General features: G+C 33.4%; 2 protein-coding genes across 2 annotated transcripts; both read right to left on the reverse strand.

The window, feature by feature from the left end:
• Positions 1–201: 201 nt before the first annotated feature.
• On the reverse strand, positions 202–1,626 carry LOC128995282 (uncharacterized). Its single transcript, XM_054420249.1, has one exon. It carries the CDS (start codon positions 1,624–1,626, stop codon positions 202–204), a length of 1,425 nt encoding a protein of 474 aa, XP_054276224.1.
• A 10,794-nt stretch (positions 1,627–12,420) lies between these two features.
• LOC128995289 (uncharacterized) lies at positions 12,421–13,814 on the reverse strand. The gene is made up of 3 exons (XM_054420262.1): positions 13,732–13,814; positions 13,106–13,285; positions 12,421–12,775 (listed from the first exon to the last, which is right to left on the reverse strand). The coding sequence occupies exons 1-3, from the start codon at positions 13,812–13,814 to the stop codon at positions 12,421–12,423; spliced, it is 618 nt and encodes a 205-aa protein (XP_054276237.1).
• Positions 13,815–15,379: the final 1,565 nt, after the last annotated feature.

Genomic DNA, 15,379 nt, shown 5'->3' on the forward strand with positions numbered 1-15,379 from the left:
ATGTTCACTTGAGCAATAAAAACAATGTAATTGAAAAAGTAAACATAATAACAAAGAAATAAGTAAAGAAATAATAACATATGATAAAGTTAAATGCAGATCAAGGGGAAAAAGTCTTGAACATACTGCCCGCCTTAAAGCAACGAAGTGCTTTAACCAAAGTCAAGAAATGGTGTTTCACGATGTAGTCTAGTGGAGCAGTCACGCTTCTTTTGGGAGGGACACTATTTCATCTGCAAAGGTGGCTTGTGGAACATGATGGAAGATCTTGAGACGAGCTTTGGAGATTTCAGACGATGAGAGAGGACCACTGAGGCGGTCATTTTGATGACGACAATTGTGAGTGAAGCGGTTAAGAAGAGTGACAATGCGTTGGAGTTTGTTCCACGATGAGTAGGCAGAAAGAAGTTCCCACTCCTTTTGAGGAGCTGATGTAAGAACAACTAAAGGTGTCTTCTTGATTTCTTCTGACGAAGAGAGGTCCTCAGGAATGAAGTGCGAGGTAGGCCAATGACAAGTGGGGAGCTTAAGCCAAGGAGGGCCTGTCCACCAGAGTGGATGGTTGACAAGTAGGGAAGCAGAAATTCCTCTTGACGCACAGTCTGCAGGATTATCAGTACTTGATATGTGTCGCCAAGAGTCGATGGGAACAAGTTCTTGAGTTTGAGAAACCCTGTTGGCTACATATGTCTTGAGTTTGTAGGGTGGAGTCCGTAACCATGTCAAGACTATCGAGGAGTCACTCCATAGATAGATATTTTTGATGGCAATTTTATCTGAGAAGAGAGAATGACAATGTGCTACTAATTGTGCGAGAAGATGAGCAGCACAAAGCTCAAGGCGAGGAAGAGTTACTCTTTTGAGACGAGAGACACGAGTCTTTGAGATTATTGGGTGAATGATGGTGTCACCCTTAGACATCTGACAGCGGAAATATACGACAGCAGCGTAGCCACTCTCTGACGCATCTGCGAAGCCATGTAATTCTACGGTGAATGACAGGGAAAACTGTAACGCTTGAGGAATAGAAATTTGAGATAAATATTGAGTACCGATTAGGAATGAATGCCATTTTTCGGCGAGGTTAGTGGGCAGGGGATCATCCCAGGATAAGCCTGTGGTCCATAGTAACTGCATAAAACATTTTGCTTGCACGATGCAGGGAGCGAGAAATCCACAAGGATCGTAGATTTTTGCTATGATGCTCAAGATCGAACTTTTTGATGGATGAGGGTCCATAGGGAAGTTAAGGTTGTAAGTGAAGCAGTCAGAGTGGGGAGACCTATGTAGGCCAAGTATTGTGAAGTGTGGCTGTTCAGAATCTTGGAGAAAGACGGGAGTCTCAAGATGCTCCTTGGGGAAAGCTTGTAGAAGACGATCAGAGTTGGAGACCCATTTACGTAATTCAAATCCTCCTTTTCGTAACAGGTTGACCAATTGATCTTGAAGTATCAAGGCCGTTTCCTCAGTATCCGCACCAGTGATGATGTCGTCAACGTAGGTTTGCGTTCTAAGTACTTGCGCTGCCTCGGGAAAGTAGTCACCTTCGTCGTCAGCGAGTTGGTGAAGAGTATCGGAAGAAGAGTCACTTAAGATAGCAGAATTTGCAGGTTCAGGATGGGACATTAAGATCTCAATAGTAGCCTCGATATGAGAAAATAAACTTTCAATTTCATCCAGGTCTTGAGACAATGTCTCGTCAGAGATAGGATCCTCTTCTAAGATTAAAACCCGTTACACATTGTTGTCGAATTCTTCTTTTCTTTTACGAATTTCATTTAAATGAGCATTAAGTTGGTTAATTTGAATAGGGGTGAGTTGTTCCTTTGAGGTATAGTATTCATCAACAGTATCTTTAAGCTTATTAAAACGAGTTTTAATTAGAGATGTTGAGCGAGTGTATGTAGATGACTTAAAATCAGAAGTTTTAGGAGCCATTGTAGTAGTAGAACACAAAATTTAACAGCGGCACACACAATATAAAAAGGTCTTGAGCACACACAAAATCTCAGTATGAAGTAAAAAAGATGAATTGTACATCAAAGATATAGATCAAAAGTTTCTTTCAATATAGTCTTTAACTAAAAGGAGGAATGTATAGTCTATTAAGTGCACACAAAATTAATAAACTTGAGCTTGTTTGATTGATTGGCACCAAAAATATAGTATTAAAGTAAGTAAAGAGTTCATTTCATATCGTGATCTGAGTCCAAAAAGATTATAATCGGGTAAACTTCAAAAACAATAAATTAATAGTGGACTGTAAGGGAACTAAGTAGAACATTTAGATTATAAATGGGGTAATGTTAACAAGGAATGAATATAGTTACCAGGTTTTCATCCGGCTGCGAATTAGGACCAAATGTTGGTTTGGGAAATGGTAAAATTAAGATTATAAAAAATAAACCATGTTCACTTGAGCAATAAAAACAATGTAATTGAAAAAGTAAACAGAAAGAAATAATAACATATGATAAATAAATATACACATGTTAAATGCAGACCAAGGGGGAAAAGTCTTGAACATATGAAATGAATTAGATCTTGCGATACTAGTTAAATATAAAAATTCTACTGTAATAACCTATAGGAAAGGCCAAGTCTCCAAGGCCTATCTTCTAGTCTAATCAGATACAGTGTGATTGAAAAGTCCTCGAACAGTGTGATATATTTTTTACCATTATAGATATAGAAATAAAACTTGGTATATCAATAATAACCACAAATGTAAACTCTTTCATGCTATTTTTGTATCAAATTAAAGTTTTTTGTTATTAAAAACCAACGCTACAAACCCGAAATCAAACGGACTATGTAGTCAACAATTACAGCTGTTCAAAGATTCCTTGAATTTGAAATGCTTACTGCGGGGCGCCCGCTAGAAGTCGGAAGAAAATCATAAACGTAAGCATAGATCGATATGCATATCACGTTTAAGGTCTTTATTAGTAGAACACAACGCTGCAAATTTGAGCTTAAAATAACATCTGGGTAACAAATGGCAGCCGTCCAAAGATTCACACTGGCAGATTTAAGAAATATTTGAATGGCTACCATTTTTGACTCGGTTGTTCGTTTGAGTTCAGGTTTGCGGCAATGTGTTTCACTAAACAAGGCCATTAATATTATACCAAACTCGACCCATGCTGCTATTTGACGCAGGCCACTTATTTTACAGCGCGCTGCGGCGGTTGGGTTAAGTTGGGTTATCATAAATATGTTTGTAGAACTTTCCTAGTTTCGTTATGAATCGAACTATACGAGATGAGTCATAAAAACTTATGATAACCCAACCTAACCTAACCGCCGCAGCGCACTGTAAAATAAGTGGCCTCCGTATAATACGTAAGTACCGAGAATTTTTGCACCCCTTATTAGCCGTCCCCTTAAGAGGTAAAAAAGTAATAATAGCTTGAAATATTGTTGTTATTATTGATATAATAAGTTGTATTACATTGTATATAATAGTAAAAAATATATTACACCATTCTGGGACATTTCAATTACTATATGCCTATCTACACATCACAGACATAAATAAGTAAAAGAAATATATAAATGTATAATCTAAATATATAAAAGGCAAAGCCCTCACTGACTGACTGACTGACTGACTGACTCACTCACTCATCACTAATTCTCCCACTACCCATTTACCTAGGAGGCTGAAATTCGGTACACTGATTCTTTGGGCATTAAATAGGAAAACTAAGTAGTTTTTATTCTGATCGGACTCTCGGGCTCCGCCCCAGTGGTTCTGGAGTTTCCCATGTTAACCTTATGACTTTTCATATTTAAAAGGAATTGATGAATCTTAACAGCTGTTTCAATTAAACAAGCTGGTTCTGTTCTATGATGTTCAATAGCTTTAAAGTTATAAGGATTACCAACAGGGTGCAGCTCTATATATTTTTAGCGAATTTCCCATATAGGGAATAAGCTATTACCGTAGTACTCATGGTAAGACCTGGACGCGGGACCGATTTTTTTTCGTTTTGAGGTCCCTAGAGGCCAAAAACACCATCCGTTCAAATTCATATATATATATATATTTATATATTTATATATTTATATATTTATATATTTATATATTTATATATTTATATATTTATATATTTATATATTTATATATTTATATATTTATATATTTATATATATATATATATATGTGTCCGTCAGCACGATAACTCGAGCAAAAATGATCCGATTTTGATGAAATTTGGTACAAACGTGTAAACGTACGTTTATTCGAACGAGTTCGCGATCCAGCATGATCGGACTATGGGAACGGGGGTTTACGGGGGGTTTTATGGGGTAAAAATAGGTTTTTCCCATTTTTGACCCAAAAAACATAAAATTTAGCAATTTCTTTCCAAACCATTTTGTAGAGCTTCAGAAAACAAATAATTTAGTATATCGAAGCGTTACTATGCGCCTAATGGTTACGGAGAAAATTCCAAAAAATTTTAAATTTAAAATTCCCATGTTATTCTTATGGAGAATAAGTAAACTGTTGTAGTTTGCTTGTTTGTGAACATATATTGATCAAATTTGGAAAATGTTTTTATTTCTTACTAACTATTCACATTTTACAAAAAAAAACAGTTTTGCCCTCCCTGATGCAGCAAACCTAAGTACTTGTTAAACTAATTCTATTTAAATCAAGAATAAATGTTATATTTTTAAGTAGACATTTCAGTGTAAATCCAATCAGTCAAATGGAAATTCGCTTAGTCTGCAGGTTTGCTGCGGCGGGGGTATGTTTTAAATTTATAACAGCTAATTTGCAAACAAAAGGTGAGTGAGCGTAGCGAACGAACTTCAACCTGAAGGCAAGTGAGCGCAGCGAACGAGCTCCAACCTAAAGGTGAGTGAGCGTAGCGAACGAACTTCAACCTAAAGGTGAGTGAGCGTAGCGAACGAACTTCATATATAATATATAAAATACGGGGAAATTATAAAAGAAGTATTAAAGAGAGAGTGTTCTTTCTCGTGTAGAGCAAATAATTTCCACATAGTAAGCAAAACATTTTAGTTATCAATCACGTTATCATTACGATTAAAAGTAAGTAATTGAAACAAATTATAGTATAAAAGTATATGTTCAAATGAGAAATGTAAACTCATGTGTTTATTATGTGCGACTTTAAATAATACTTACATTTTTCTTAAAGTGAATTGGAATTCTATTTATTTACCACCATTATTACCATTATTTTTTAATGGTTATAAAAATATAATGCTTGTTACAAGTGCCAAGTTCCATTATTATATAATATACATTCAGTGAAATTATAACCATGGGAACTGAAACAAGAATTTCTTGCATAAGGCAGGAAACTATTTACATTATTAGATGTGTTATAATGCACTAAGCTACCATATGAAATTTCAGGGGAAGGCTCAACTAAGCAGAACCAACCTAATATGCCCTGTGACATCAGAGTGCAAACCTTAAAAATCCCATTGTACCTTGAGTACGATACAAATATACTCTGGTATGTAAGTTAACAAGAAACACAATTTATCCATCTGATCTTTCTATTTCTTGATAAATGCATAAAGAAAAGCTACATTTCACAAAGCCATTTTTGGGTAGTAAATGTTTTTACGATTGTAAAACTAGTATTTCGTTTTCGATATTTTGTGTATTTTAAAAACTCTTTTTTTATCAGATTTTCCTTGATATCCAACATTTTCAGCCAATTGAATACCACATAAGTGTTTTTGTTTGAAATTTTAATGTTATAACCTATAACACAACGAAACAAATGAAAAAAAAAACAGCATGAGAATTGTTTACAGTATGCCTCTGCTTTATTATGCGTCAAAACCTTGTCCATCGCATTATTAATAATTTCATTTCGATAAACTAAACTCTAAAAAAGTGAGGAAATAATTTTTCCTCGACGTCAGGAAGGTATTTAAAAGAGGTTTGGAGCGTTGCCTACACTTGGAAGGGCACATAAAGAGTTTGGCTGACTTCCATATAATCCTTTCCTGGACATTGTTTAATATAAAGATTAATATTATTTAACTTTGATAAAATACTAAAAAAGTTATTTCCCAATTTAATGATAATTTACGCCATATCTTTTGTCTGGGGTAGGATAAAAACCCAAAGCATTCATGAAAACCTTACATTCTTAGCAGTGCTAGGTTTACATAAAACTAGTATTAAGTGATGTTAAACAATTTAACTCCAATTCGTTTCTGAATGTGTTCTGATGTCTGGTAGATGATTACGAGACTCATGTGTTTATGTTGTCATATGGTGTATTGAAAACGAAATGTTAAGAAAAAAACATTAAAAAAGATTGGTAATTTAGTATTTTTTTTATAATTTTCATTTAGAAATCTCGTGATTTTTAACTATGGTCGTTTTAAAGATATTAACTGAATTGAAAAAAAAAAACTCTTTATCATAATGGTTTATTTAATTATTTTTACACAAGATACAAATTAACAATTGATAGTAAAAAAAAACAAACCGTTCCCCCAGAAGGATAAATATATATTTAATTTTACCTCGTGGAAGAGAAACTAAAGAGATAACGATGTTCTTTGCGATTCAGATAGCTGTGCAGCTGTAGCATATCTAGGCCAAATCTCCAGTTGCAGTGAAGCTGTGTTTACTGGTAATAGTAGGGTTCTTAGGTATTCTAATCTACAATACTCGATGACTAGTGTTTGTTATTGACTAATAAGAGCGTTTCAATTATGAAGCCTCTATGTTACTGTAATTGAAAAGAATACACAAACTGTTATGGAATCTTCACACAACTTACTTATAGTCCTTAATTTAACCTAATACATATTAAAAATTTATAAAAGTGCTATGATTTTATTTTACTCTATTTGTCATTATCAGTTAGACGATTTTAAAAGATTATGTGATTTTCCATTGAATCTAACTTTAAATCCAATATTTCAAATATCCCTTGCTATGCCAATGAATACATCTCAGTGCCTGGTAGATAAATAGTTGATTATACAGTTTAATATATCAATAGCTGTCGATAGTATTTAATTTTTTTTATTTTACGAAACTAACTCAATTATAATAGATGGAATTATAAAAAATCTGACTAAACAGCTGTTTGTTTATGATAGCGAAATAGAAATTCAGAATATGGAAGTCTTTTTAGGTGCTTGTCTTTTGTTTTGCAGCATAGTTTGCCTTAATTATAGTGTAATATGACAAAAAGTATTATTCATAAAGAAGAATATTGTACTCATTTCAGTTAAGTTATTTGTATGAGTATGTAATTTCCCTCCTCCGGTTTCGCCTAAGACTGTAAACTCAAGTTCGTGTCAAAAATAGTCACTTTACACTAAAGTAATGAAATTGTACTACATTAACTTTAGCACTCATACATACGGACCGAGGTAAACTATAAAGCTAAGAGCTACAATGCACCTAGCCATTCTCAAAATGAGCCCCATAACTGCAAGTAAGGCTGGGTAGAGGCAGACTCATAAATATCCCAAAGACTTTACCTTTTAGTCATAAACTTTTTGCTCCTTTTATGCGCGCCTTTAAACGTGTCTGCCATAGTATATACAATTGATGTATTAGTGGGCTTTATCTATGAGTAGCAACCAATAACATAGATGTATTTCTAATTAAGTTTTCAGTTTTCACAGATTTTATTTTCACCTTTGGGCAAAGTTAGAAACAGTCAATATTTACAACTCTTTATAAATTTTTATATTTGTTGTGAAATAACATTGACTTCATGAGACTAATATCCAATACATTATCCACATTAAGGTTCATAGAATTCGTAATATAATGTCAGTTGAATAAAATTTCCGTTTCCAGGAAATCATTCATCTAGTTTTTACTCTAAATTCACTCATATGATCTTACAAGACTGCAACTGAGTTTATGAAATTGCAATATGTTCATCATGCATACCTATACAAAATCATATAGGCTGATAAAGTGGGAAAACTAGGCTGTCTAGATGGATGTTGACGACTAAGTTTAACGTGATGAATATGTAAAGGGGCTGCACCGGACAAGACTTATATCCTGTAACATCACCAACAAAAGCGGTTAATCTACAATGTAGATGTCTGAAATCTTGATAGCAATCTTGAAGACCAATGTACAATACATTTTACCTCTATTCATTTCTTACATTTTAAAGAGTTGCTTATGATAACGTGAATTTGCTTGGGTTGCAAACAACGACTTAATTTACTTTTTTGAACTGTTATATTTCAAATTCTCTTTCTGAAGGCAATGTAGATATTTAACCCATTTTATTTTATAGAGGAAATCATACATAGTAAACGTTTACAGTTATGATATATGTCGCGCAATTAAGTCTCTGTAGCACTGCCACTTACGAAAATAAGACTGTAAAATCAATACAGGGTGTTCAAAAAAAGTAGGAACGTAATTTACGTAGTAATTCCTTGGGTCAAAATAAAGAGAAAATCGTGAATAAACCTCTTTCAAAAATCGCTTCGTTAACCAGATATCCGCCATTTTGTATTTTGTTTGTATGCACAATTTTGACTTTGGATTAACTAAACCGATATTTATGAAACCTAGTATGGCTAAAGCGACCCATGTAAGAAAAAATATAATCTTGATCCAATAATAGGAATTATTCAGAATCTCAAAACGTCGGTCGTTTTAACTTTTAAATTTAAATTACAAAATAATGGCAAAATTTATGAAACAATTTCATTAACAATATAATTTAGTATTTAAAATGCCCCATCCAACGACACCAAGTTCAAAAATATCAAAGAAAAAAAAACAAAGATATCACAATTGCTTTCGTAAAATGAGGTTGAATGGGACAAAGCTAGTCAGGGTTGCCCTTTTATACAAATAGGTCTAATAGTTGTGGAATTTCAGTTATTTTTATTCGATGTTTTTGAACTTCCGATCGTTGGATATTACAATAAAAAAAGTAAAACTGTTCTTGAAGTTTTATTATAAAATCAGCATTTTTTTTATTAGACAAGGAAAGGTTTATTTCTAACATGGATCGGTTTTACCATACATACCAAGTTTCATAAAGATAGGTTTAAACATCCAAAGACAAAAATGTTAATGTAAAAAATTGTGGATATCTGGTTAACGAAGCGATTGTGGAAAAAGTTTTATTCTTAATTTTCTTCTTATTTTGACACAACAAATAACTACGGACCTGCATTATTTTAACAATCTGAATAATAACACCAATTTTAAAATGTAAATAACCTGATGAATATGACAAATGTATTTCAAACACGAGTCACGGTAATACGTGAAAATACTCTTTTCAAAATCTTTCCTAGGCTAAATCTGCTGAAGTTAATTTTAATTTTCTGTACTATAGCCATTTTTATTCAAGGTGTCCAACAAAGAGGTTCTAGTTTTTTTACTTCTTTTTTTTATTAAAATACTGGACTATCAAACAAGCCACAAACTTAAAACTCTACAGTTATAATAAATACATAACATGTAAAATAGATCCCTTCCAGTCGTATATAATTCTGAGTGATTAAACTAGATGGTGGATAACTAATATAGCAACAGAATTTGCAAACATGTTTGCAAGCGTTATAAAATCAGTAAATATTAAATGTGAACATCGGTTTAAATGAAGTGGTGTGAATTAAACTAATTTCCCATACAGTTTTGCCAAGATGCTATCTCTTTAGTTACTTAAATGTTATTTACTTAGGTAACTTTGAATAAACCGAGAAAAATAATAGTTTTTGCAGATAAAATTTATTTAACGAAAATGCATCACTGATTTGCAGCTGTGAATTTATCTTTTTTGATTTACTGCGATATTTAATAAAACTTATTGTAATCGGCCACACTAACTTTTTTTATTTCTATAACTGTTTTACAAATATGTGAAGTAAAACTTTTGACATCATATATTGAAACCATATTTTATAAATTTTGTATGATATTAAAACCTTTAAAGGATAGATGAGAAAGTAATATAGAAATGCTCGTTGCAACCTCTTTGAAAAATATAAGTTGTATTTATTCATTAATTATTATTTTATTTATTAAAAAAGTCATTAGTTATAAAATGGAATATCCGGTGTATTAATAATTTCGTATAAAAATTAATTATTTCTGCAATATACAGAAAACAAATACCTGTTTGAGTAGATACATACTGTATATTTCAAACATTGATAAGAGTTTATGAATCCAAACCGATTGGTGAAAAGTTATTTTCGATTGTAATTTATGAATATTTTTGTTATTTACTAAAGTATATTAAGGAGTCTAGTGTAGCGTGTGCTATTTTAAGCTATGTAGGTAATACGTTTGATGACGTCATACATATAATAGGTAGTTGTTATAATCACATGGTGCTCTGTAACACTAACAAGCTGCTGGTACAAAGCTACTTGACTAACCCTACTCAGGCAGGATGAATACAACTGACTTCTCAGAATATTTTCAATTTAACTTTTGGTTTTGCACATTTATTTAAAAATAAAAGTTGTTTGTTGGGTCATTGAAAAATAATAATCCAAAAGAGTCCCCTAGATCGATGTGGACGTAAAACCAAGTCATCAAAAAGATCATTAGTTATCTGGTGACGTTAAAAATAGTATGAATTTAAATATGTTAACGTGATTACCAACTACTAACGTAAAATATTTCTTAACAATTCACTTGTATTTAGTTTTAGTTCCAGAATGAGAAAAAAACAAAATCAGGCACAACTTGACCAAAATATATATTGTGCAGACTTCTCTGTTTAACATCACGCTGTAAATAAAACATATGATTGGAATTTCTTCCATTTGTCTAGATTTTATGTTTGGATTTCGATGTTATTTCATCACCAGTCGGAAACCCATAAGGCCTGAGTAATTTTTTGATTTTGACAAAAGTTGGCGTTTGTTTGTTTTGGACGGTTATTGCTCTTCCCGATTTTCTACCAATAACAGAGGATTTTGTGAAGTTATCTTGACATTGACCTTACCATGACACTGCATGAAATGCAAATTTGTTTTTTTCTTCAAAAATACGTAAACATTGATAAAACCCTGCGTAATAAAATAAGAACATACATGATGTTCATAAAAAGGGTGTCACAAACTTCAAGGGCTGATAGTACTCATCAATCTGAACAAAAAGGTTCATATGAACATAGGTCGAAAACACTTTTGCTTAGCTGCTGGCCACATTTTGTAAATTTTACAAAACAATTTATATCTCAAGAATTATTCAAGCTACGGAAAACAAACTTTGCACATACCTTCATTGTGTCAAGAGGCAATAAATAACAATAATGCAATTTTCAAAAAAAAAAATTAAATGGTGGTAATTTAAAATATTTAAACGTAAATTACCAAAATACGGCTGGTTTTATGAAAAGATTACAAGCAATCTTTTATTTAGCATTATTAATTCCCTGTCAAACGGTACCAAGTTCAAAAAGATTAACTAAAGAATAGCTAAAATATCCCTTTTTTTTGTAATACGGGATAGAATAATGCTCAGGTCAGGTTATACTTATTGTAATTTGTCGATTTATGTATGGAACGCTTAAATTTTAGCTTTTTACATTTTATTTTATTTTTCTTAATAACACAACTTGTAATGCCAAAAAGTATGCCACATTTTACTCAAAAAGCTTTGCGTTAAATTTAAATGCAATTTTCTATAAATAATTGTTTTAAGTAGGCTATTACTAATAAATGAAATTTAGCCGTGTGATTCGTCCTCTGCACTACAAAAATAAATCCTTCACCAGGTAAATAAATCGATTAAACATAATAGTCCGGAATCATAATTTCTACTGAAAGTGGAGAAAGTAAATACATAATCCTTATGGATCAGCTAAAATGTCGTGTATCGTATATGTCATAGAATATATGGTAATATGTTGAGGCAGAGCACAATTGTTAAAATAAACCCTAAAATTAGAGCAAAACACTTAGTCAACATCGACGCATTTAAAAGTCACCAACAGCGCTAATCAAACCTAGGCTTCTAAAGTTCCAATAGAGTAAAGATTTTATACAATATGCTAATTATTTCAAAAAATACCATTTTAATTGTTTGCAGAATTCGTTACTAAAAACCTATTAATAGCTCTGACAATTTTTTATATAATATAAAAATATTAATTTTAAAAATGCTAATTTAAATTACTTTTGTAATCAAAACTAAACGAAATCTAAACCCTTTTTTATCGGTACGAAAGCTAATCTATGCCTATTCGAAAAGTTGTAGTTTACAAACGTCTTATAATAGAATCCATGTATTCATTTATCAATGGTGTTAACCCAAATATGTTTCAACTAATTACTGTATATGAAATAAAATCAAGAACTAACTTAAACTCATTTAATCATAGAACAAAATATAACATTATTTGTTTACATTTTCATAATAAACATAAAACCAAATTATCAGCTGATTCCAATATATTACACTTTTCCCTCCTCATCGTCTACCGCACCTTCTCTTCTTCGCAGTTGATCCGAATGTTTTCTTTTTATCACTCCACCACACATGACTTCATAAGAGTATAAGCCATTGCGTTTGACTATTGTTCCTGCTATCCAACCAGGGTTATTCTCTTTTTTCATCCATACTTCTTCCCCTTCACTGAATGCTCTTAAGGTTTTCTTTTGAGTTGGGTTTTGTTGTTCCTTCCAAATTTTCAGATCTAATTGTTGTCTAAGGTTTGGTTTCATGTTGTCCAACATAGTTGGCATTCTTCGACCTAGAAACAACTCTGCAGGGGCTCGTCCTGTTGTTTTTTGTGGGGCATTTCTGTAACTGAACAACACATTTTGCAATGCCAATGAAGAATCATTAATTTCTTGTTTTGTTGTTCTGTAACGCCTTTTCAAAGTCCCTATTAGACGTTCGACTAAGCCATTACTTCTAGGATGATAAGGAGTAGTTCTTATATGTCGAATTGAATGTCTCTTGAAAAATGCTTCCATTTCAGTAGAGACAAACTGTGGCCCGTTGTCAGTTACTACTTGTGATGGTATCCCATACCTGCTCATCCACGATCTTAATCTTTGAATTATGGCAGTTGAAGTCGTTGTTCTTAAACATTCAACTTCTGCCCACTTAGATAGCGCGTCAATCCCTACTAACCACATTACTCCATCAACTGGTCCAGCTAAATCCAAATGAACTCTTTCCCACACTTTTTCAGGAATGTTCCATGGATAGACCGGGACTTCTTCAATGTTTCCTCTGTTTTCTTGACATGCTTCACAAGTCTTAACATGCATTTCAACGTCTTTGTCAATGTTAGGCCACCATACATAGTATCTGGTAATTGATCTCATAGCTGAAATTCCAGGATGGCCACAGTGCAAAATTCTCAAGATTTTTTTTCTCATATTTGTTGGCACAACAACTCTACCAAACCACATCAAAATACCATCTTCAACTGATAATTCTTCTTTCCTTTGTTTAAATGTTTTAATGTTATCTGGTACCTTCTCTGGCCATGAATTTAGCACATAACTTTGTACTAATTTTATCTCCTTGTCCAAACTGCTGTTATGTTTGAGTTCCTTATAGGACACCAATGTCTCAACTTTATCCATGTTTAAAAACTTTATGTCTCTTACATCGGTAGATTCTTCTCTGATTCTCATGGGAAGACGGGATAGTGCATCAGCACAAACGTTTTCATCTCCTTTCCTGTACTTGATTGGAAAATTGTACTGATTCAGTTCTAGGGCCCATCTCACTAACCTATTGTTCATTACCTTTGGAAGATTCCGGTTTTCTCCAAATATTCTTTGAAGGGGTTTATGATCGGTGACACGTGTGAAGCTTCGTCCATATACATATTGGTGAAACTTTCTTACAGCAAATAAAATTGCAAGTGCTTCTCGATCAATATTCGATTATCTTTTCTCAGCATCTGAAAGAGTTCTGCTAGCATACGCGATTGGTTTTTCCAGACCATCTTCACACTTGTGCATTAAGACACTCCCAAGACCGTCTTCGGACGCATCACACACCAACACTAGAGGTTTGGATTCATCATATGGAACAACTGTGTCTTCTTCCGAAAGAATCATTTTGACCTTTGTAAATACTTCATCTTCTTTCTCTGTCCAGATCCATTTTGATCTGTTGCTAGTAAGTCGATGTAACCTTGAGCACAGCGCATGCAACCTAGGGATAAACCTTTCATAATAGTTTATGGATCCTAAAAAAGACCTAAGCTGTTTGACATTTGTAGGTTTAGGTGCCTTTTGTATTGCTTCGATCTTCTCTTTTGTTGGATGGATACCCTGTTCATCGATAATGTGTCCAAGATAGGTGACTGAATTCTGCATGAATCTACATTTTTCTTTCTTCGCTTTTAGCCCTGCGTTACTCATTCGTTTTAATACTTCCTTTAAGTTCATGAGGTGTTCTTCTTTGTTTCGGCCCGTGATGATTACATCATCTAGAAGTACCCCCACTTGTGGTATGCCTTCAAGGAGCTTCTCCATGTATTCCTGAAAGATACCTGGGCTGGAGGTTATACCAAATGGTAGTCTCTTGTATCTATAGTATCCAACGTGCGTGGATATTACCAGATATTTTCTGTCTTCCTCTGATACTTCCATTTGGAGATATGCATCTCTCAAGTCAACAACTGAATATTGCTTCCCTCGAGATACTTTATTCGTCAGTTCCTCAAAAGTTGGCAAAAGTGTTGTATGGGTAACAATGTTTGGGTTTAAGGTTACCCGAAAATCTCCACATATTCTAATTGTGCCATTTTCCTTCTCAACATTTACTGTTGGTGTTGCCCATTCGATAGGAGTTTTGGAAGGGTCTACCTTTTCTATAACACCGTCACTTACCAGTCTGTTTAGTTCTTGCTCAACTCTACTTCTTAGTGGAAAAGGCACTCTGCGAGCAGGAAAACACCTAGGCTCTGAGTCACTCTTAACATGTATCTTCGCCTGATATCCTTTAATGGTTCCCAATTCTTTCTTAAATACATCACTAAACTCAGAAATAACTTGGTTAATTTCCTCTTCGGTTACTGTAGAAGCATTTTCATCTTTATTGGTGTTATCCAACTTACGAATCGTAACACTAGGTGGTAATTTCATGTTGAAGGCAAGCATCCATGGTAATCCAAACAAAGGAGATTCGTTTCCATTTACCACAGCAGCCTTAATTTACCTAATCTGTCCATCAACTTTAACATTAACTTCACACTCTCCTAAAACATCCAGGGTATTGTTTCCATAAGCGACAAATTTTGTTTTACATGCCCTCAAATTTGGTGATCCTATTTGTTACCACAGGGGTGCATCAAACATCGATGCTCTAGCTCCTGAATCAAACTCCATGGTTGTTGGTACTTCATTTAGGGTAACATTAATTTGTGCTCTTGGGATCTTCCTA

This window comes from Macrosteles quadrilineatus, unplaced genomic scaffold, assembly GCF_028750875.1.
Source record: "Macrosteles quadrilineatus isolate MER2022 unplaced genomic scaffold, UCM_ALF_1.0 Scaffold_1__1_contigs__length_201487025, whole genome shotgun sequence".
In the NCBI taxonomy this organism is placed as follows: Eukaryota; Metazoa; Arthropoda; class Insecta; order Hemiptera; family Cicadellidae; genus Macrosteles; species Macrosteles quadrilineatus.